Source organism: Rhinoderma darwinii (genome assembly GCF_050947455.1).
Source record: "Rhinoderma darwinii isolate aRhiDar2 chromosome 3 unlocalized genomic scaffold, aRhiDar2.hap1 SUPER_3_unloc_3, whole genome shotgun sequence".
Lineage (NCBI taxonomy): Eukaryota > Metazoa > Chordata > Amphibia > Anura > Rhinodermatidae > Rhinoderma > Rhinoderma darwinii.
In genome coordinates, this window is record NW_027461746.1 from 301,526 (window position 1) to 325,967 (window position 24,442).

Sequence of the window (24,442 nt, forward strand, 5' to 3'; positions counted from 1 at the left end):
CCTCCATATAATTAATTCTCCGTATCATTACTACCCCATATCATTACTACTCCATATCATTACTCCTTATATCATTAATCATCCATATCATTACTCCTCCGTGTCATTTCTCCTCCGTGTCATTACTCCTTCGTATCATTACTCCTCCATATCATTACTCTTCCATATCGTTACTCCTTATATCATTACGCTTCCATATCATTACTCCTCCATATGAGTACTCCTCCATATCATTACTCCCCCATATCATTACTCCTTATATCATTACTCCTCCGTATCATTACTCCTTATATCATTACTCCTCCATATCATTACTCCTTATATCCTTACTCCTCCGTATCATTACTCCTCCGTATCATTAATACCCTGTATCATTACTCCCCCGTATCATTACTCCTCCATATCATTACTCCTCCATATCATTACTCATCCATATCATTACTTCTCCATATCATTACTCCTTATATCATTACTCCTCCATATCATTACTCCTCCATATCATTACTCCTCCATATCATTACTCCTCCGTATCATTACTCCTCCGTATCATTACTTCTCCATATCATTATTCCTCCATATCATTACTTCTCCATATCATTACTCCTCCCTATCAATACTCCTTTCTATCATTACTCCTCCCTATCAATAGTCCTTCATATCATTACTCCTCCATATCATTAATCCCCGTATCATTACTCCTCCGTATCATTAATACCCTGTATCATTACTCCCCCGTATCATTACTCCTCCATATCATTACTCCTCCATATCATTACTCCTCCATATCATTACTTCTCCATATCATTACTCCTCCATATCATTACTCCTCCGTATCATTACTCCTCCGTATCATTAATTCTCCATATCATTACTCCTCCATATCATTACTCCTCCATATCATTACTCCTCCATATTATTACTCCCACATATCATTACTCCCCCATATCATTACTCCTCTGTGTCATTACTCCTCTGTGTCATTACTCCTCCATATCATTACTCCTCCATATCATTACTCCTCCGTATCTTTACTCCTCCCTATCATTAATTCTCCATATCATTAATTCTCCATATCATTACTCCTCCATATCATTACTCCTCCATATAATTACTCCTCCGTATCATTACTTCTCCATATCATTACTTCTCCATATCATTACTCCTCTATATCATTACTCCTCCGTATAATTACTTCTCCGTATAATTACTCCTCCGTATCATTACTCCACCGTATCATTACTTCTCTATATCATTATTCCGCCATATAATTTATTCTCCATACAATTACTCCTCCATATCATTACTCCTCCATATCATTACTCCTCCATATCATTACTCCTCCATATCATTACTTCTCCGTATCATTACTCCTCCGTATCATTACTCCTTCATATCATTACTCCTCCATATCATTACGTCTCCGTATCATTACTCCTTATATCATAACTCCCCCATATCATTACTACTCCATATCATTACTCCTCCATATCATTACTCCTCCATATCATTACTCCTATATCATTAATCATCCATATCATTACTCCTCCGTGTCATTACTCCCCCATATCATTACTTCTCCATATTATTACTCCTCCATATAATTACTCCTCCGTATCATTAATTCTCCATATCATTACTCCACCGTATCATTACTACTCCATATCATTACTCCTTATATCATTACTCCACCGTATCATTACTTCTCCATATAATTACTCCTCTATATCATTACTCCTCCATATAATTAATTCTCCATATAATTACTCCTCCATATCATTACTTCTCCACATCATTACTCCTCCGTATCATTACTCCTCCATATCATTACTCCTTATATTATTACTCCACCGTATCATTACTTCTCTATATCATTATTCCGCCATATAATTAATTCTCCATATCATTACTCCTCCATATAATTTATTCTCCATATAATTACTCCTCCATATCATTATTTCTCCACATCATTACTCCTCCATATCATTACTCTTCCATATAATTAATTATCCATATCATTACTCCTCCATATCATTACTCCTCCATATAATTACTCCTCCGTATCATTACTCCTCCATATCATTACTCCTCCATATCATTACTCCTCCATATCATTACTCCTCCATATCATTACTCCTCCGTATCATTACTCCTCCATATCATTACTCCTCCATATCATTACTTCTCCATATCATTACGTCTCCGTATCATTACTCCTTATATCATAACTCCCCCATATCATTACTACTCCATATCATTACTCCTTATATCATTAATCATCCATATCATTACTCCTCCATGTCATTTCTCCTCCGTGTCATTACTCCTTCGTATCATTACTCCTCCATATCATTACTCCTCCATATCGTTACTCCTTATATCATTACGCTTCCATATCATTACTCCTCCATATGAGTACTCCTCCATATCATTATTCCCCCATATCATTACTCCTTATATCATTACACCTCCGTATCATTACTCCTTATATCATTACTCCTCCATATCATTACTCCTTATATCATTACTCCTTATATCCTTACTCCTCCGTATCATTACTCCTCCGTATCATTAATACCCTGTATCATTACTCCCCCGTATCATTACTCCCCCGTATCATTACTCCCCCGTATCATTACTCCTCCATATCATTACTCCTCCATATCATTACTCCTCCATATCATTACTCCTCCGTATCATTACTCCTCCGTATCATTTCTCTTCCGTATCATTACTCCTCCGTATCATTACTTCTCCATATCATTACTCCTCCATATCATTACTTCTCCATATCAATACTCCTTTCTATCATTACTCCTCCCTATCAATAGTCCTTCATATCATTACTCCTCCATATCATTAATCCCCGTATCATTACTCCTTATATCATTACTCCTCCATATCATTACTCCTCCATATCATTACTTCTCCATATCATTACTCCTCCATATCATTACTTCCCCATATCATTACTACTCCATATCATTACGTCTCCGTATCATTACTCCTTATATCATAACTCCCCCATATCATTACTACTCCATATAATTACTCCTTATATCATTAATCATCCATATCATTACTTCTCCATATCATTACTCCTCCGTATCATTACTCCTTATATCATTACTCCTCCATATCATTACTCCTCCATATCGTTACTCCTTATATCATTACGCTTCCATATCATTACTCCTCCATATGAGTACTCCTCCATATCATTACTCCCCCATATCATTACTCCTTATATCATTACTCCTTATATCATTACTCCTTATATCATTACTCCTCCGTATCATTACTCCTTATATCATTACTCCCTATATCCTTACTCCTCCGTATCATTACTCCTCCATATAATTACTTCTCCGTATCATTACTCCTCCGTATCATTACTTCTCCATATCATTACTCCTCCCTATCAATACTCCTTTGTATCATTACTCCTCCCTATCAATAGTCCTTCATATCATTAATCCCCGTATCATTACTCCTTATATCATTACTCCTTATATCATTACTCCCCCATATCATTACTCCTCCATGTCATTACTCCTCCATATCATTAATGCCCCGTATCATGACTCCTTATATCATTACTCCTCCAAATCATTACTTCTCCATGTCCTTACTCCATGCTATTACTCGTCCGTGTCACTACTCGTCCGTGTCATTACTCGTCCGTGTCATTACTCGTCCGTGTCATTACTCGTCCGTGTCATTACTCGTCCGTATCATTACTCCTCCGTATCATTACTCCTCCGTATCATTACTCCTTCGTATCATTACTCCTCCATATCATTACTCCACCATATCATTACTACTCCATATCATTACTTCTCCATATCATTACTCCTTATACCATTACTCACTGTCATGTGGTTCGCTAAGTTAATACACGATCAACAGAGCCAGTGACTACAGGGCAACTCCAACAGGGTTTATTGCATCCAATGCTGACAGAACAAGTCACGTTCCATGCAGGAACAACACACAGTCCACAAAATCAGGTGATCACAGGAACATCTTCAGAGCGCTGGCCTCAGCTTCAGCTCTCCTGAAGGTCTAAACCCAGAAGATCTCCATCCTCCCCAGGACAAGCCCTTATATACCCCTCAGCGGGGAGGAACATCTTGGCAGTTGGATCACCTTTGTTTGCTGGTCTGCACCTGAGCTGAATATAACTGTGGTGCCTCCTGATGACCCCCTGTGGGGACTGGACAATGAGGACACTTTATGTCTTGTGGACATCACCTCTGACTCGTCTGATTGTCCATAGGCTGGAGACACGACCTGTGGTACCTGATTACAGAGTCATTCCTCTCTGCTGAGGACTCACAATAATCCACACATAATGCACCATCACACTCCCCCATATCATTACTTCTCCATGTCATTACTCTTCCATATCATTACTCATCTATGTCATTACTTCTCTGTTCTTCTTGTGACAGGAATGTTTGGAGAAGTTCTCTGAAGGTCTGAATAGAATCGTGGACAATCACATGGTGAGGTGGTGGGGTCCCTTAGTCTTCTCATCTGAATATCTCTTCCATGATTCTTCTATAATCATTGGGAACGTGTTTATTTTTGGATATTCTCGTCTTTCTCTGTGTCTTCTCCACGTTATTGTCCATCACTTTCCTCTTCTCTACAGGATCTTCTCGTCTTTCTCTGTGTCTTCTCCACATTATTGTCCATCACTTCCCTCTCCTCTGCAGGATCTTCTTGCTTTCTCTGTGTCTTCTCCACGTTATTGTCCATCACTTCCCTCTCCTCTGCAGGATCTTCTTGCTTTCTCTGTGTCTTCTCCACATTATTGTCCATCATTTCCCTCTTCTCTGCAGGATCTTCTCGTCTTTCTCTGTGTCTTCTCCACATTATTGTCCATCACTTCCCTCTCCTTTGCAGGATCTTCTCGTCTTTCTCTGTGTCTTCTCCACATTATTGTTCATCACTTCCCTCTTCTCTGCTGGATCTTCTCATCTTTCTCTGTGTCTTCTCCACGTTATTGTTCATCACTTCCCTCTTCTCTGCAGGATCTTCTCGTCTTTCTCTGTGTCTTCTCCATGTTATTGTCCATCACTTCCCTCTTCTCTGCAGGATCTTCTCGTCTTTCTCTGTGTCTTCTCAACATTATTGTCCATCATTTCCCTCTTCTCTGAAGGATCTTCTCGTCTTTCTCTGTGTCTTCTCCACATTATTGTCCATCACTTCCCTCTCCTTTGCAGGATCTTCTCGTCTTTCTCTGTGTCTTCTCCACATTATTGTTCATCACTTCCCTCTTCTCTGCTGGATCTTCTCATCTTTCTCTGTGTCTTCTCCACGTTATTGTTCATCACTTCCCTCTTCCCTGCGGGATCTTCTCATCTTTCTCTGTGTCTTCTCCACGTTATTGTCCATCACTTCCCTCTTCTCTGCGGGATCTTCTCATCTTTCTCTGTGTCTTCTCCACGTTATTGTCCATCACTTCCCTCTTCTCTGCAGGATCTTCTCATCTTTCTCTGTGTCTTCTCCACGTTATTGTCCATCACTTCCCTCTTCTCTGCAGGATCTTCTCGTCTTCCTCTGTGTCTTTTCCACATTATTGTCCATCACTTTCCTCTTCTCTGCAGGTTCTTCTCGTCTTTCTCTGTGTCTCCTCCACATTATTGCCCATCACTTCCCGCTTCTCTACAGGATCTTCTCATCTTTCTCTGTATCTTCTCCACGTTATTGTCCATCACTTCCCTCTCCTCTGCAGGATCTTCTCGTCTTTCTCTGTGTCTCCTCCACATTATTGTCCATCACTTCCCTCTTCTCTGCAGGATTATCTCGTCTTTCTCTGTGTCTTCTCCACGTTATTGTCCATTACTTCCCTCTTCTCTGCAGGATCTTCTCGTCTTCCTCTGTGTCTTCTCCACATTATTGTCCATCACTTTCCTCTTCTCTGCAGGTTCTTCTCGTCTTTCTCTGTGTCTTCTCCACGTTATTATCCATCACTTCCCTCTTCTCTGTAGGATCTTCTCGTCTTTCTCTGTGTCTTCTCCACGTTATTGTCCATCACTTCCCTCTTCTCTGAAGGATCTTCTCGTCTTTCTCTGTGTCTCCTCCACATTATTGTCCATCACTTCCCTCTTCTCTGCAGGATCTTCTCGTCTTTCTCTGTGTCTTCTCCACATTATTGTCCATCACTTCCCTCTTCTCTGCAGGATCTTCTCGTCTTTCTCTGTGTCTCCTCCACGTTATTGTCCATCACTTCCCTCTTCTCTGCAGGATCTTCTCGTCTTTCTCTGTGTCTCCTCCACGTTATTGTCCATCACTTCCCTCTTCTCTGCTGGATCTTCTCGTCTTTCTCTGTGTCTTCTCCACGTTATTGTCCATCACTTCCCTCTTCTCTGCTGGATCTTCTCGTCTTTCTCTGTGTCTTCTCCACGTTATTGTCCATCACTTCCCTCTTCTCTGCAGGATCTTCTCGTCTTTCTCTGTGTCTTCTCCACGTTATTGTCCATCACTTTCCTCTTTTCTGCTGGATCTTCTCGTCTTTCTCTTTGTCTTCTCCACAATATTGTCCATCACTTCCCTCTTCTCTGCAGGATCTTCTCGTCTTTCTCTGTGTCTTCTCCACATTATTGTCCATCACTTCCCTCTTCTCTGCAGGATCTTCTCGTCTTTCTCTGTGTCTCCTCAACGTTATTGTCCATCACTTCCCTCTCCTCTGCAGGATCTTCTCGTCTTTCTCTGTGTCTTCTCCACGTTATTGTCCATCACTTCCCTCTCCTCTGCAGGATCTTCTTGCTTTCTCTGTGTCTTCTCCACGTTATTGTCCATCACTTTCCTCTTTTCTGCTGGATCTTCTCGTCTTTCTCTTTGTCTTCTCCACAATATTGTCCATCACTTCCCTCTTCTCTGCAGGATCTTCTCGTCTTTCTCTGTGTCTTCTCCACATTATTGTCCATCACTTCCCTCTTCTCTGCAGGATCTTCTCGTCTTTCTCTGTGTCTCCTCAACGTTATTGTCCATCACTTCCCTCTCCTCTGCAGGATCTTCTCGTCTTTCTCTGTGTCTTCTCCACGTTATTGTCCATCACTTCCCTCTTCTCTGCAGGATCTTCTCGTCTTTCTCTGTGTCTTCTCCACGTTATTGTCCATCACTTTCCTCTTCTCTGCGGGATCTTCTCGTCTTTCTCTGTGTCTTCTCCACGTTATTGTCCATCACTTGCCTCTTATCTGCAGGATCTTCTCATCTCTCTCTGTGTCTTCTCCACGTTATTGTCCATCACTTCCCTCTTCTCTGCAGGATCTTCTCGTCTTTCTCTGTGTCTTCTCCACGTTATTGTCCATCACTTCCCTCTTCTCTGCAGGATCTTCTCGTCTTTCTCTGTGTCTTCTCCACGTTATTGTCCATCACTTCCCTCTTCTCTGCAGGATCTTCTCGTCTTTCTCTGTGTCTTCTCCACGTTATTGTCCATCGCTTCCCTCTTCTCTGAAGGATCTTCTCGTCTTTCTCTGTGTCTCCTCCACATTATTGTCCATCACTTCCCTCTTCTCTGCAGGATCTTCTCGTCTTTCTCTGTGTCTTCTCCACATTATTGTCCATCACTTCCCTCTTCTCTGCGGGATCTTCTCGTCTTTCTCTGTGTCTTCTCCACATTATTGTCCATCACTTCCCTCTTCTCTGCGGGATCTTCTCGTCTTTCTCTGTGTCTCCTCCACATTATTGTCCATCACTTCCCTCTTCTCTGCTGGATCTTCTCGTCTTTCTCTGTGTCTTCTCCACATTATTGTCCATCACTTCCCTCTTCTCTGCAGGATCTTCTCGTCTTTCTCTGTGTCTCCTCCACGTTATTGTCCATCACTTTCCTATTTTCTGCTGGATCCTCTCCTTTTTCTCTGTGTCTTCTCCACGTTATTGTTCATCACTTCCCTCTTCTCTGCAGTATCTTCTCCTTTTTCTCTGTGTCTCCTCCACATTATTGCCCATCACTTCCCTCTTCTCTGCGGGTTCTTCTCGTCTTTCTCTGTGTCTTCTCCACGTTATTGTCCATCACTTCCCTCTTCTCTGCAGGATCTTCTCGTCTTTCTCTGTGTCTTCTCCACGTTATTGTCCATCACTTCCCTCTTCTCTGCAGGATCTTCTCGTCTTTCTCTGTGTCTTCTCCACGTTATTGTCCATCACTTCCCTCTTCTCTGCGGGATCTTCACGTCTTTCTCTGTGTCTTCTCCACATTATTGTCCATCACTTCCCTCTTCTCTGCGGGATCTTCTCATCTTTCTCTGCCTTCTCCACGTTATTGTCCATCACTTCCCTCTTCTCTGCGGGATCTTCTCGTCTTTCTCTGTGTCTTCTCCACGTTATTGTCCATCACTTCCCTCTTCTCTGCAGGATCTTCTCGTCTTTCTCTGTGTCTTCTCCACGTTATTGTCCATCACTTCCCTCTTCTCTGAAGGATCTTCTCGTCTTTCTCTGTGTCTTCTCCACGTTATTGTCCATCACTTCCCTCTTCTCTGCAGGATCTTCTCGTCTTTCTCTGTGTCTTCTCCACGTTATTGTCCATCACTTCCCTCTTCTCTGCAGGATCTTCTCGTCTTTCTCTGTGTCTCCTCCACATTATTGCCCTTCACTGCCCTCTTCTCTGCAGGATCTTCTCGTCTTTCTCTGTGTCTCCTCCACATTATTGCCCTTCACTGCCCTCTTCTCTGCAGGATCTTCTCGTCTTTCTCTGTGTCTTCTCCATGTTATTGTCCATCACTTCCCTCTTCCCTGCGAGATCTTCTTGTCTTTCTCTGTGTCTTCTCCACGTTATTGTCCATCACTTCCCTCTTCTCTGCGGGATCTTCTCGTCTTTCTCTGTGTCTTCTCCACGTTATTGTCCATCACTTCCCTCTCCTTTGCAGGATCTTCTCGTCTTTCTCTGTGTCTTCTCCACGTTATTGTCCATCACTTCCCTCTCCTTTGCAGGATCTTCTCGTCTTTCTCTGTGTCTTCTCCACGTTATTGTCCATCACTTCCCGCTTCTCTGCAGGATCTTCTTGCTTTCTCTGTGTCTTCTCCACGTTATTGTCCATCACTTCCCTCTTCTCTGCAGGATCTTCTCATCTTTCTCTGTGTCATCTCCACGTTATTGTCCATCACTTCCCTCTTCTCTGCAGGATCTTCTCGTCTTTCTCTGTGTCTTCTCCACGTTATTGTCCATCACTTTCCTCTTCTCTGCGGGATCTTCTCGTGTTTCTCTGTGTCTTCTCCACGTTATTGTCCATCACTTGCCTCTTCTCTGCAGGATCTTCTCATCTCTCTCTGTGTCTTCTCCACGTTATTGTCCATCACTTCCCTCTTCTCTGCAGGATCTTCTCGTCTTTCTCTGTGTCTTCTCCACGTTATTGTCCATCACTTCCCTCTTCTCTGCAGGATCTTCTCGTCTTTCTCTGTGTCTTCTCCACGTTATTGTCCATCACTTCCCTCTTCTCTGCAGGATCTTCTCGTCTTTCTCTGTGTCTTCTCCACGTTATTGTCCATCGCTTCCCTCTTCTCTGAAGGATCTTCTCGTCTTTCTCTGTGTCTCCTCCACATTATTGTCCATCACTTCCCTCTTCTCTGCAGGATCTTCTCGTCTTTCTCTGTGTCTTCTCCACATTATTGTCCATCACTTCCCTCTTCTCTGCGGGATCTTCTCGTCTTTCTCTGTGTCTTCTCCACATTATTGTCCATCACTTCCCTCTTCTCTGCAGGATCTTCTCGTCTTTCTCTGTGTCTCCTCCACATTATTGTCCATCACTTCCCTCTTCTCTGCTGGATCTTCTCGTCTTTCTCTGTGTCTTCTCCACATTATTGTCCATCACTTCCCTCTTCTCTGCAGGATCTTCTCGTCTTTCTCTGTGTCTCCTCCACGTTATTGTCCATCACTTTCCTATTTTCTGCTGGATCCTCTCCTTTTTCTCTGTGTCTTCTCCACGTTATTGTTCATCACTTCCCTCTTCTCTGCAGTATCTTCTCCTTTTTCTCTGTGTCTCCTCCACATTATTGCCCATCACTTCCCTCTTCTCTGCGGGTTCTTCTCGTCTTTCTCTGTGTCTTCTCCACGTTATTGTCCATCACTTCCCTCTTCTCTGCAGGATCTTCTCGTCTTTCTCTGTGTCTTCTCCACGTTATTGTCCATCACTTCCCTCTTCTCTGCAGGATCTTCTCGTCTTTCTCTGTGTCTTCTCCACGTTATTGTCCATCACTTCCCTCTTCTCTGCGGGATCTTCACGTCTTTCTTTGTGTCTTCTCCACATTATTGTCCATCACTTCCCTCTTCTCTGCGGGATCTTCTCATCTTTCTCTGCCTTCTCCACGTTATTGTCCATCACTTCCCTCTTCTCTGCGGGATCTTCTCGTCTTTCTCTGTGTCTTCTCCACGTTATTGTCCATCACTTCCCTCTTCTCTGCAGGATCTTCTCGTCTTTCTCTGTGTCTTCTCCACGTTATTGTCCATCACTTCCCTCTTCTCTGAAGGATCTTCTCGTCTTTCTCTGTGTCTTCTCCACGTTATTGTCCATCACTTCCCTCTCCTCTGCAGGATCTTCTCGTCTTTCTCTGTGTCTTCTCCACGTTATTGTCCATCACTTTCCTCTTCTCTGCAGGATCTTCTCGTCTTTCTCTGTGTCTTCTCCACGTTATTGTCCATCACTTCCTTCTTCTCTGCAGGATCTTCTCGTCTTTCTCTGTGTCTCCTCCACATTATTGCCCTTCACTGCCCTCTTCTCTGCAGGATCTTCTCGTCTTTCTCTGTGTCTTCTCCATGTTATTGTCCATCACTTCCCTCTTCCCTGCGAGATCTTCTTGTCTTTCTCTGTGTCTTCTCCACGTTATTGTCCATCACTTCCCTCTTCTCTGCGGGATCTTCTCGTCTTTCTCTGTGTCTTCTCCACGTTATTGTCCATCACTTCCCTCTCCTTTGCAGGATCTTCTCGTCTTTCTCTGTGTCTTCTCCACGTTATTGTCCATCACTTCCCTCTCCTTTGCAGGATCTTCTCGTCTTTCTCTGTGTCTTCTCCACGTTATTGTCCATCACTTCCCGCTTCTCTGCAGGATCTTCTTGCTTTCTCTGTGTCTTCTCCATGTTATTGTCCATCACTTCCCTCTTCTCTGCAGGATCTTCTCGTCTTTCTCTGTGTCATCTCCACGTTATTGTCCATCACTTCCCTCTTCTCTGAAGGATCTTCTCGTCTTTCTCTGTGTCATCTCCACATTATTGTCCATCACTTCCCTCTTCTCTGCAGGATCTTCTCGTCTTTTTCTGTGTCTTCTCCACGTTATTGTCCATCACTTTCCTCTTCTCTGCGGGATCTTCTCGTCTTTCTCTGTGTCTTCTCCACGTTATTGTCCATCACTTGCCTCTTCTCTGCAGGATCTTCTCATCTCTCTCTGTGTCTTCTCCACGTTATTGTCCATCACTTCCCTCTTCTCTGCAGGATCTTCTCGTCTTTCTCTGTGTCTTCTCCACGTTATTGTCCATCACTTCCCTCTCCTCTGCAGGATCTTCTCGTCTTTCTCTGTGTATTCTCCACATTATTGTCCATCACTTTCCTCTTCTCTGCGGGATCTTCTCGTCTTTCTCTGTGTCTTCTCCACATTATTGTCCATCACTTCCCTCTCCTCTGCGGGATCTTCTCGTCTTTCTCTGTGTCTTCTCCACGTTATTGTCCATCACTTCCCTCTTCTCTGCGGGATCCTCTCGTCTTTCTCTGTGTCTTCTCCACGTTATTGTCCATCACTTCCCTCTTCTCTGCAGGATCTTCTCGTCTTTCTCTGTGTCTTCTCCACGTTATTGTCCATCACTTCCCTCTTCTCTGCAGGATCTTCTCGTCTTTCTCTGTGTCTTCTCCACGTTATTGTCCATCGCTTCCCTCTTCTCTGAAGGATCTTCTCGTCTTTCTCTGTGTTTCTTCTCCACATTATTGTCCATCACTTCCCTCTTCTCTGCAGGATCTTCTCGTCTTTCTCTGTGTCTTCTCCACATTATTGTCCATCACTTCCCTCTTCTCTGCGGGATCTTCTCGTCTTTCTCTGTGTCTTCTCCACATTATTGTCCATCACTTCCCTCTTCTCTGCAGGATCTTCTCGTCTTTCTCTGTGTCTCCTCCACATTATTGTCCATCACTTCCCTCTTCTCTGCTGGATCTTCTCGTCTTTCTCTGTGTCTTCTCCACATTATTGTCCATCACTTCCCTCTTCTCTGCAGGATCTTCTCGTCTTTCTCTGTGTCTCCTCCACGTTATTGTCCATCACTTTCCTATTTTCTGCTGGATCCTCTCCTTTTTCTCTGTGTCTTCTCCACGTTATTGTTCATCACTTCCCTCTTCTCTGCAGTATCTTCTCCTTTTTCTCTGTGTCTCCTCCACATTATTGCCCATCACTTCCCTCTTCTCTGCGGGTTCTTCTCGTCTTTCTCTGTGTCTTCTCCACGTTATTGTCCATCACTTGCCTCTTCTCTGCAGGATCTTCTCATCTCTCTCTGTGTCTTCTCCACGTTATTGTCCATCACTTCCCTCTTCTCTGCAGGATCTTCTCGTCTTTCTGTGTGTCTTCTCCACGTTATTGTCCATCACTTCCCTCTCCTCTGCAGGATCTTCTCGTCTTTCTCTGTGTCTTCTCCACATTATTGTCCATCACTTTCCTCTTCTCTGCGGGATCTTCTCGTCTTTCTCTGTGTCTTCTCCACATTATTGTCCATCACTTCCCTCTCCTCTGCGGGATCTTCTCGTCTTTCTCTGTGTCTTCTCCACGTTATTGTCCATCACTTCCCTCTTCTCTGCGGGATCCTCTCGTCTTTCTCTGTGTCTTCTCCACGTTATTGTCCATCACTTCCCTCTTCTCTGCAGGATCTTCTCGTCTTTCTCTGTGTCTTCTCCACGTTATTGTCCATCACTTCCCTCTTCTCTGCAGGATCTTCTCGTCTTTCTCTGTGTCTTCTCCACGTTATTGTCCATCGCTTCCCTCTTCTCTGAAGGATCTTCTCGTCTTTCTCTGTGTCTCCTCCACATTATTGTCCATCACTTCCCTCTTCTCTGCAGGATCTTCTCGTCTTTCTCTGTGTCTTCTCCACATTATTGTCCATCACTTCCCTCTTCTCTGCGGGATCTTCTCGTCTTTCTCTGTGTCTTCTCCACATTATTGTCCATCACTTCCCTCTTCTCTGCAGGATCTTCTCGTCTTTCTCTGTGTCTCCTCCACATTATTGTCCATCACTTCCCTCTTCTCTGCTGGATCTTCTCGTCTTTCTCTGTGTCTTCTCCACATTATTGTCCATCACTTCCCTCTTCTCTGCAGGATCTTCTCATCTCTCTCTGTGTCTTCTCCACGTTATTGTCCATCACTTCCCTCTTCTCTGCAGGATCTTCTCGTCTTTCTGTGTGTCTTCTCCACGTTATTGTCCATCACTTCCCTCTCCTCTGCAGGATCTTCTCGTCTTTCTCTGTGTCTTCTCCACGTTATTGTCCATCACTTCCCTCTTCTCTGCGGGATCTTCTCATCTTTCTCTGTGTCTTCTCCACATTATTGTCCATCACTTCCCTCTCCTCTGCAGGATCTTCTCGTCTTTCTCTGTGTCTTCTCCACGTTATTGTCCATCACTTCCCTCTTCTCTGAAGGAACTTCTCGTCTTTCTCTGTGTCTCCTCCACGTTATTGTCCATCACTTCCCTCTTCTCTGCAGGATCTTCTCGTCTTTCTCTGTGTCTTCTCCACGTTATTGTCCATCACTTCCCTCTCCTCTGCAGGATCTTCTCGTCTTTCTCTGTGTCTTCTCCACGTTATTGTCCATCACTTCCCTCTTCTCTGCAGGATCTTCTCGTCTTTCTCTGTGTCTTCTCCACGTTATTGTCCATCACTTCCCTCTTCTCTGAAGGAACTTCTCGTCTTTCTCTGTGTCTCCTCCACGTTATTGTCCATCACTTCCCTCTTCTCTGCAGGATCTTCTCATCTTTCTCTGTGTCTCCTCCACGTTATTGTCCATCACTTTCCTCTTTTCTGCAGGATCTTCTCCTTTTTCTCTGTGTCTTCTCCACGTTATTGTTCATCACTTCCCTCTTCTCTGCAGGATCTTCTCATGTTTCTCTGTGTCTTCTCCACGTTATTGTCCATCACTTCCCTCTTCTCTGCGGGATCTTCTCGTCTTTCTCTGTGTCTTCTCCACGTTATTGTTCATCACTTCCCTCTTCTCTGCTGGATCTTCTCATGTTTCTCTGTGTCTTCTCCACGTTATTGTCCATCACTTCCCTCTTCTCTGCAGGATCTTCTCGTCTTTCTCTGTGTCTTCTCCACGTTATTGTCCATCACTTCCCTCTTCTCTGCGGGATCTTCTCGTCTTTCTCTGTGTCTTCTCCACATTATTGTCCATCACTTCCCTCTTCTCTGCGGGATCTTCTCGTCTTTCTCTGTGTCTTCTCCATGTTATTGTCCATCACTTCCCTCTTCTCTGCAGGATCTTCTTGTCTTTCTCTGTGTCTTCTCCACGTTATTGTCCATCACTTCCCTCTTCTCTGCGGGATCTTCTCGTCTTTCTCTGTGTCTTCTCCACGTTATTGTCCATCACTTCCCTCTTCCCTGCGTGATCTTCTCGTCTTTCTCTGTGTCTTCTCCACGTTATTGTCCATCACTTCCCTCTTCTCTGCGGGATCTTCTCGTCTTTCTCTGTGTCTTCTCCACGTTATTGTCCATCACTTCCCTCTTCCCTGCGAGATCTTCTCGTCTTTCTCTGTGTCTTCTCCACGTTATTGTCCATCACTTCCCTCTTCCCTGCGAGATCTTCTCGTCTTTCTCTGTGTCTTCTCCACATTATTGTCCATCACTTCCCTCTTCTCTGCTGGATCTTCTCATGTTTCTCTGTGTCTTCTCCACGTTATTGTCCATCACTTCCCTCTTCCCTGCGGGATCTTCTCATCTTTCTCTGCCTTCTCCACGTTATTGTCCATCACTTCCCTCTTCTCTGCGGGATCTTCTCGTCTTTCTCTGTGTCATCTCCACGTTATTGTCCATCACTTCCCTCTTCTCTGCGGGATCTTCTCCTTTTTCTCTGTGTCTTCTCCACATTATTGTCCATCACTTCCCTCTCCTCTGCAGGATCTTCTCGTCTTTCTCTGTGTCTCCTCCACATTATTGTCCATCACTTCCCTCTTCTCTGCAGGATCTTCTCGTCTTTCTCTGTGTCTTCTCCATGTTATTGTCCATCACTTCCCTCTTCTCTGCGGGATCTTCTCGTCTTTCTCTGTGTCTTCTCCACGTTATTGTCCATCACTTCCCTCTTCTCTGCGGGATCTTCTCGTCTTTCTCTGTGTCTTCTCCACATTATTGTCCATCACTTTCCTCTTCTCTGCGGGATCTTCTCGTCTTTCTCTGTGTCTTCTCCACATTATTGTCCATCACTTCCCTCTTCTCTGCAGGATCTTCTCGTCTTTCTCTGTGTCTTCTCCACATTATTGTCCATCACTTCCCTCTTCTCTGCGGGATCTTCTCGTCTTTCTCTGTGTCTTCTCCACGTTATTGTCCATCACTTCCCTCTTCTCTGCAGGATCTTCTCGTCTTTCTCTGTGTCTTCTCCACATTATTGTCCATCACTTCCCTCTTCTCTGCAGGATTTTCTCGATTCCATCCAGCGAAGCTTCAAACAGAAACTGCAACATCTGCTTAAAGAGTGAGGATCCAACCATCCTATCTACTGTGTTACCGCCATCATGTCCTGTATCTCCTCAATAGCTGCAAGAGTCTGAGGAATTGAACGGTTAACTAGAAGATCAGCAGAGAATCTAACATAATGTACAAAAGGTTTATGAGCTCTGGATGTTACTGGAGTATAAGGCATGATGTAACAGCAGTTTTGTGATTGCTACTTCTGTTTCTACATCATGTCTTATACTTCAGTCACATCCAGAGCTGCACTCACTATTCTGCTGCTACATCCATTTACTCTAGTCACATCCATAGCTGTACTCACTATGCTGCTCCTATATCAAGTTTTATACTTCAGTCACATCCAGAGCTGCACTCACTATTCTGCTCCTATATCATGTTTTATACTCCAGTCACACCCAGAGCTGCACCTACATTTCTGAGTAGAATTCAGTATGTTATAACACAGTGGTATGAGACAGTCATCCAGCACTTTCTAGACAGTCCTCACTGCTATGATGTAATCTAGGTCCTGGCCTGTTGTGTCATATGATCATCTCTTCTCAGAGACCTGCGATCATTCCGAGACAGTCGCAAGGAGTTAGAGCGCTGCCGGGAGGGACTGGAGAGCGCTCTGAATCACAATGCAGAAATGTCTCGCAAGAAGTCGCAGGAGGTGCAGGAAGCGTCATCGGCGGTGCAGACGTCTCGTAAAGCGTTCAGAGAGCGAGTCCTGGACTACACCCTGCAGGTGACACTCTAATGAGACCGCTACAGGTGATGCCCTGTCTGAGAGACCGGCTCACACTCTATAATGAGACCGCTACAGGTTATCACATGTCTCAGAGACCGGCTCACACTCTATAATGAGACCGCTACAAGTGATGCCCTGTCTGAGAGACCGGCTCACACTCTATAATGAGACCGCTACAGGCGATGCCCTGTCTGAGAGACCGGCTCACACTCTATAATGAGACCGCTACAGGTTATCACATGTCTCAGAGACCGGCTCACACGCTATAATATACCGCTACAGGTTATCACATGTCTGAGAGACCGGCTCACGCTCTATAATGAGACCGCTGCAGGCGATGCCCTGTCTGAGAGACCGGCTCACACTCTATAATGAGACCGCTACAGGTTATCACATGTCTCAGAGACCGGCTCACACGCTATAATATACCGCTACAGGTTATCACATGTCTGAGAGACCGGCTCAAACTCTCACACCATCAACCGTCTCTATTCTCTTCCAGATCAATGTCATCCAAGGGAAGAAGAAATTCGACATCCTGGAGTTTGTGAGTTTACGAAAAGATTTGGAAGACAAGGGACCATAGAGGGGGGGCAAAGGTCAGGCGGGAGGGGGCAGAGGTCAGGCGGGAGGGGGCAGAGGTCAGGCGGGAGGGGGCAGAGGTCAAGCGGGTGGGGACAGAAGTCAGGCGGGTGGGGGCAGAGGTCAGGCGGGTGGGGGCAGAGGTCAGGCTGGTGGGGACAGAGGTCAGGCTGGTGGGGGCACAAGGGGAGAAGAGAACTGATCTATTGAGCCTGCGATTTACCCCGATCCCCCGGACTGCACAACACAAGACGAGTCAGGACCGGATTATTCCCTCATTCACATTGACTCATCTGAAGTTTCTCACGAGTATTCATCTGCCCGTACCCCAAGTATTACAGGATGGTAACATGAGGGGCAGGTGAAGACATGGGATGGTAATATGAGGGGCAGGTGAAGACATGGGATGGTAATATGAGGGGCAGGTGAAGACATGGGATGGTAATATGAGGGGCAGGTGAAGACATGGGATGGTAATATGAGGGGCAGGTGAAGACATGGGATGGAAATAAGAGGAGCAGGTGAAGACATGGGATGGTAATATGAGGGGCAGGTGGAGACATGGGATGGTAATATGAGAGGCAGGTGGAGACATGGGATGGTAATATGAGGGGCAGGTGAAGACATGGGATGGAAATAAGAGGAGCAGGTGAAGACATGGGATGGTAATATGAGGGGCAGGTGAAGACATGGGATGGTAATATGAGGGGCAGGTGAAGACATGGGGTGGTAATATGAGGGACAGGTGAAGACATGGGATGGTAATATGAGGAGCAGGTGAAGACATGGGGTGGTAATATGAGAGGCAGGTGAAGACATGGGATGGTAATATGAGGGGCAGGTGGAGACATGGGGTGGTAATATGAGGGGCAGGTGAAGACATGGGATGGTAATATGAGGGGCAGGTGGAGACATGGGGTGGTAATATGAGGGGCAGGTGAAGACATGGGATGGTAATATGAGGAGCAGGTGAAGACATGGGGTGGTAATATGAGGAGCAGGTGAAGACATGGGGTGGTAATATGAGGGGCAGGTGAAGACATGGGGTGGTAATATGAGGGGCAGGTGGAGACATGGGATGGTAATATGAGGAGCAGGTGAAGACATGGGGTGGTAATATGAGAGGCAGGTGAAGACATGGGATGGTAATATGAGGGGCAGGTGGAGACATGGGGTGGTAATATGAGGGGCAGGTGAAGACATGGGATGGTAATATGAGGGGCAGGTGGAGACATGGGGTGGTAATATGAGGGGCAGGTGAAGACATGGGATGGTAATATGAGGAGCAGGTGAAGACATGGGGTGGTAATATGAGGAGCAGGTGAAGACATGGGGTGGTAATATGAGGGGCAGGTGAAGACATGGGGTGGTAATATGAGGGGCAGGTGGAGACATGGGGTGGTAATATGAGGGGCAGGTGAAGACAAGGGATGGTAATATGAGGGGCAGGTGGAGACATGGGATGGTAATATGAGGAGCAGGTGAAGACATGGGATGGTAATATGAGGGACAGGTGAAGACATGGGGTGGTAATATGAGGGGCAGGTGGAGACATGGGATGGTAATATGAGGGGCAGTTGAAGACATGGGATGGTAATATGAGGGGCAGGTGAAGACATGGGATGGTAATATGAGGGGCAGGTGAAGACATGGGATGGTAATATGAGGGGCAGGTGGAGACATGGGATGGTAATATGAGGAGCAGGTGGAGACATGGGATGGTAATATGAGGGGCAGGTGAAGACATGGGATGGTAATATGAGGAGCAGGTGGAGACATGGGATGGTAATATGAGGAGCAGGTGGAGACATGGGATGGTAATATGAGGAGCAGGTGAAGACATGGGATGGTAATATGAGGGGCAGGTGAAGACATGGGATGGTAATATGAGGGGCAGTTGAAGACATGGGGTGGTAATATGAGGGGCAGGTGAAGACATGGGATGGTAATATGAGGGGCAGGTGGAGACATGGGATGGTAATATGAGGGGCAGTTGGAGACATGGGGTGGTAATATGAGGGGCAGGTGAAGACATGGGATGGTAATATGAGGGGCAGGTGAAGACATGGGATGGTAATATGAGGAGCAGGTGAAGACATGGGATGGTAATATGAGGGGCAGGTGAAGACATGGGGTGGTAATATGAGAGGCAGGTGAAGACATGGGATGGTAATATGAGGGGCAGGTGAAGACATGGGATGGTAATATGAGAGGCAGGTGAAGACATGGGATGGTAATATGAGGGGCAGGTGAAGACATGGGATGGTAATATGAGGGGCAGGTGAAGACATGGGGTGGTAACATGAGGGGCAGGTGAAGACATGGGATGGTAATATGAGGGGCAGGTGAAGACATGGGGTGGTAATATGAGGGGCAGGTGAAGACATGGGATGGTAATATGAGGGGCAGGTGAAGACATGGGGTGGTAATATGAGGGGCAGGTGAAGACATGGGATGGTAATATGAGGGGCAGGTGAAGACATGGGGCGGTAATATGAGGGACAGGTGAAGACATGGGATGGTAATATGAGGGGCAGGTGAAGACATGGGGTGGTAATATGAGGGGCAGGTGGAGACATGGGATGCTAATATGAGCGGCAGGTGAAGACATGGGCGGTAATATGAGGGACAGGTGAAGACATGGGATGGTAATATGAGGGGCAGGTGAAGACATGGGATGGTAATATGAGGGGCAGGTGAAGACATGGGATGGTAATATGAGGGGCAGGTGAAGACATGGGGTGGTAATATGAGAGGCAGGTGAAGACATGGGATGGTAATATGAGGGGCAGGTGAAGACATGGGATGGTAATATGAGAGGCAGGTGAAGACATGGGGTGGTAATATGAGGGGCAGGTGAAGACATGGGATGGTAATATGAGGGGCAGGTGAAGACATGGGGCGGTAATATGAGGGACAGGTGAAGACATGGGATGGTAATATGAGGGGCTGGTGGAGACATGGGATGCTAATATGAGGGGCAGGTGAAGACATGGGGCGGTAATATGAGGGACAGGTGAAGACATGGGATGGTAATATGATGGGCAGGTGAAGACATGGGGTGGTAATATGAGGGACAGGTGGAGACATGGGATGGTAATATGAGGAGCAGGTGGAGACATGGGATGGTAATATGAGGGGCAGGTGGAGACATGGGGTGGTAATATGAGGGGCAGGTGGAGACATGGGATGGTAATATGAGGGGCAGGTGGAGACATGGGATGGTAATATGAGGGGCAGGTGGAGACATGGGGTGGTAATATGAGGAGCAGGTGAAGACATGGGGTGGTAATATGAGGAGCAGGTGAAGACATGGGGTGGTAATATGAGGGGCAGGTGAAGACAAGGGATGGTAATATGAGGGGCAGGTGGAGACATGGGATGGTAATATGAGGGGCAGGTGAAGACATGGGGTGGTAATATGAGGGACAGGTGAAGACATGGGGTGGTAATATGAGGGGCAGGTGGAGACATGGGATGGTAATATGAGGGGCAGGTGGAGACATGGGATGGTAATATGAGGGGCAGGTGAAGACATGGGATGGTAATATGAGGGGCAGGTGAAGACATGGGATGGTAATATGAGGGGCAGGTGGAGACATGGGATGGTAATATGAGGAGCAGGTGGAGACATGGGATGGTAATATGAGGGGCAGGTGGAGACATGGGATGGTAATATGATGGGCAGGTGGAGACATGGGGCGGTAATATGAGGGGCAGGTGGAGACATGGGATGGTAATATGAGGAGCAGGTGGAGACATGGGGTGGTAATATGAGGGGCAGGTGAAGACATGGGATGGTAATATGAGGGGCAGGTGAAGACATGGGATGGTAATATGAGGAGCAGGTGGAGACATGGGATGGTAATATGAGGGGCAGGTGAAGACATGGGATGGTAACATGAGGGGCAGGTGGAGACATGGGATGGTAACATGAGGGGCAGGTGAAGACATGGGATGGTAATATGAGGAGCAGGTGAAGACATGGGATGGTAATATGAGGAGCAGGTGAAGACATGGGATGGTAACATGAGGGGCAGGTGAAGACATGGTGCGGTAATATGAGGGGCAGGTGAAGACATGGGATGGTATTATGAGGGGCAGGTGAAGACATGGGATGGTATTATGAGGGGCAGGTGGAGACATGGGATGGTAATATGAGGGGCAGGTGGAGACATGGGATGGTAATATGAGGAGCAGGTGAAGACATGGGGTGGTAATATGAGGGGCAGGTGGAGACATGGGATGGTAATATGAGGAGCAGGTGGAGACATGGGATGGTAATATGAGGGGCAGGTGGAGACATGGGATGGTAATATGAGGGGCAGGTGGAGACATGGGGTGGTAATATGAGGGGCAGGTGGAGACATGGGGTGGTAATATGAGGGGCAGGTGGAGACATGGGGTGGTAATATGAGGAGCAGGTGGAGACATGGGATGGTAATATGAGGGGCAGGTGGAGACATGGGATGGTAATATGAGGGACAGGTGAAGACATGGGGTGGTAATATGAGGGGCAGGTGGAGACATGGGATGGTAATATGAGGGGCAGGTGAAGACATGGGATGGTAATATGAGGGGCAGTTGAAGACATGGGGTGGTAATATGAGGGGCAGGTGAAGACATGGGATGGTAATATGAGGGGCAGGTGGAGACATGGGATGGTAATATGAGGGGCAGGTGGAGACATGGGGTGGTAATATGAGGGGCAGGTGAAGACATGGGATGGTAATATGAGGGGCAGGTGAAGACATGGGATGGTAATATGAGGAGCAGGTGAAGACATGGGATGGTAATATGAGGGGCAGGTGAAGACATGGGATGGTAATATGAGGGGCAGGTGAAGACATGGGGTGGTAATATGAGAGGCAGGTGAAGACATGGGATGGTAATATGAGGGGCAGGTGAAGACATGGGATGGTAATATGAGAGGCAGGTGAAGACATGGGGTGGTAATATGAGGGTCAGGTGAAGACATGGGATGGTAATATGAGGGGCAGGTGAAGACATGGGGCGGTAATATGAGGGACAGGTGAAGACATGGGATGGTAATATGAGGGGCAGGTGGAGACATGGGATGCTAATATGAGGGGCAGGTGAAGACATGGGGCGGTAATATGAGGGACAGGTGAAGACATGGGATGGTAATATGATGGGCAGGTGAAGGTGAAGACATGGGGTGGTAATATGAGGGGCAGGTGAAGACATGGGATGGTAATATGAGGGACAGGTGAAGACATGGGATGGTAATATGAGGGGCAGGTGAAGACATGGGATGGTAATATGAGGGGCAGGTGAAGACATGGGATAGTAATATGAGGGGCAGGTGGAGACATGGGATGGTAATATGAGGGGCAGGTGGAGACATGGGGTGGTAATATGAGGGGCAGGTGGAGACATGGGGTGGTAATATGAGGGGCAGGTGAAGACATGGGGTGGTAATATGAGGGGCAGGTGAAGACTTGGGACAGTAATATGAGGGGCAGGTGGAGACATGAGACGGGTCTGCTGCTTGGAATCTGGTGACCAGTGAAGAGTAGGGATGAGTGGGCATCGTTGAGGGGCAGGTGAAGACATGGGATGGTAATATGAGGGGCAGGTGAAGACATGGGATGGTAATATGAGGAGCAGGTGAAGACATGGGATGGTAATATGAGGGGCAGGTGAAGACATGGGATGGTAATATGAGGGGCAGGTGAAGACATGGGGTGGTAATATGAGAGGCAGGTGAACACATGGGATGGTAATATGAGGGGCAGGTGAAGACATGGGATGGTAATATGAGAGGCAGGTGAAGACATGGGGTGGTAATATGAGGGTCAAGTGAAGACATGGGATGGTAATATGAGGGGCAGGTGAAGACATGGGGCGGTAATATGAGGGACAGGTGAAGACATGGGATGGTAATATGAGGGGCAGGTGGAGACATGGGATGCTAATATGAGGGGCAGGTGAAGACATGGGGCGGTAATATGAGGGACAGGTGAAGACATGGGATGGTAATATGATGGGCAGGTGAAGGTGAAGACATGGGGTGGTAATATGAGGGGCAGGTGAAGACATGGGATGGTAATATGAGGGACAGGTGAAGACATGGGATGGTAATATGAGGGGCAGGTGAAGACATGGGATGGTAATATGAGGGGCAGGTGAAGACATGGGATAGTAATATGAGGGGCAGGTGGAGACATGGGATGGTAATATGAGGGGCAGGTGGAGACATGGGGTGGTAATATGAGGGGCAGGTGGAGACATGGGGTGGTAATATGAGGGGCAGGTGAAGACATGGGGTGGTAATATGAGGGGCAGGTGAAGACTTGGGACAGTAATATGAGGGGCAGGTGGAGACATGAGACGGGTCTGCTGCTTGGAATCTGGTGACCAGTGAAGAGTAGGGATGAGTGGGCATCGTTGAGGAGGACATATCCAGGTAGAGGGTTGTGGTTCTCACTTGTGGTGACATCATGGCTCTTCTGTGATCCATTGATTTTCTGTCAGATGCTGCAGCTGATCGATGCCCAGGCCTGTTTCCTGGCGCAGAGTCACACGGTTCTGCTGGACCTGGATGACTATAGGAAGGGCCTCGCTGCACAGGTGAGTCTCATGGAGGGGTGTAGTAGAGTCCTGGAAATTATTCACCTAAGAACCTCGTAAACCTGTAGATCAAAACCTTGTCCTGTACATGAGAACCTTTTAGACATGTAGGTGAGAACATTTAGTCCTTCACATGAGAACATTGTAGTTCTATCAGGAGGATACGGCTAGTGGAGGACAGGTCAGAGGGGGAACCAGCTTGTGTAGGACAGGTCAGAGGGGGAACCAGCTTGTGTAGGACAGGTCAGAGGGGGAACCAGCTTGTGTAGGACAGGTCAGAGGGGGAACCAGCTTGTGTAGGACAGGTCAGAGGGGGAACCAGCTCGTGTAGGACAGGTCAGAGGTGGGATAGATCTTCTGTAGGATGGTTCAGAGGTGGAACATATCTTGTGTAGGACAGGTCAGAGGTGGGACAGATCTTCTGTAGGACAGGTCAGCGGTGGGACAGATCTTGTGTAGGACAGATCAGAGGTAGGACAGATCTTCTATAGGAAATGTCAGAGGTGGGACAGATCTTGTGTAGGACAGGTCAGAGGTTGGACACAGCTTCTGTAGGATGGGTCAGAGGTGGGACAGATCTTCCGTAGGATAGGTCAGAGGTGGGACACAGCTTATGTAGGACAGGTCAGAGGTAGTACAGGTCTTGTGTAGGACAGGTCAGAGGTGGGACAGATCTTGCATAGGACTGGTCAGAGGTGGGACAGATCTTGTGTAGGACAGGTCAGAGATGGGACAGATCTTGTGTAGGACGGGTCAGAGGTGGGATAGTTCTTGTGTATTACAGGTCAGCGGTGGGACAGATCTTGTGTAGGACAGATCAGAGGTAGGACAGATCTTCTATAGGAAATGTCAGAGGTGGGACAGGTCAGAGTTTGGACACAGCTTCTGT

General features: G+C 46.5%; 1 protein-coding gene across 1 annotated transcript in view; it reads left to right on the forward strand.

Annotated features, from left to right (window-relative positions):
• The window catches only part of ACAP1 (ArfGAP with coiled-coil, ankyrin repeat and PH domains 1), an 89,206-nt gene that overhangs the window by 19,897 nt on the left and 44,867 nt on the right, over window positions 1–24,442 (forward strand). Inside the window, exons 4-8 of the mRNA XM_075847381.1 lie at window positions 4,452–4,505; window positions 15,590–15,648; window positions 16,191–16,374; window positions 16,880–16,924; window positions 23,458–23,553. Of these exons, the coding sequence (XP_075703496.1) occupies window positions 4,452–4,505; window positions 15,590–15,648; window positions 16,191–16,374; window positions 16,880–16,924; window positions 23,458–23,553 (438 nt within the window). The remainder of the gene's footprint in view (window positions 1–4,451; window positions 4,506–15,589; window positions 15,649–16,190; window positions 16,375–16,879; window positions 16,925–23,457; window positions 23,554–24,442) is intronic.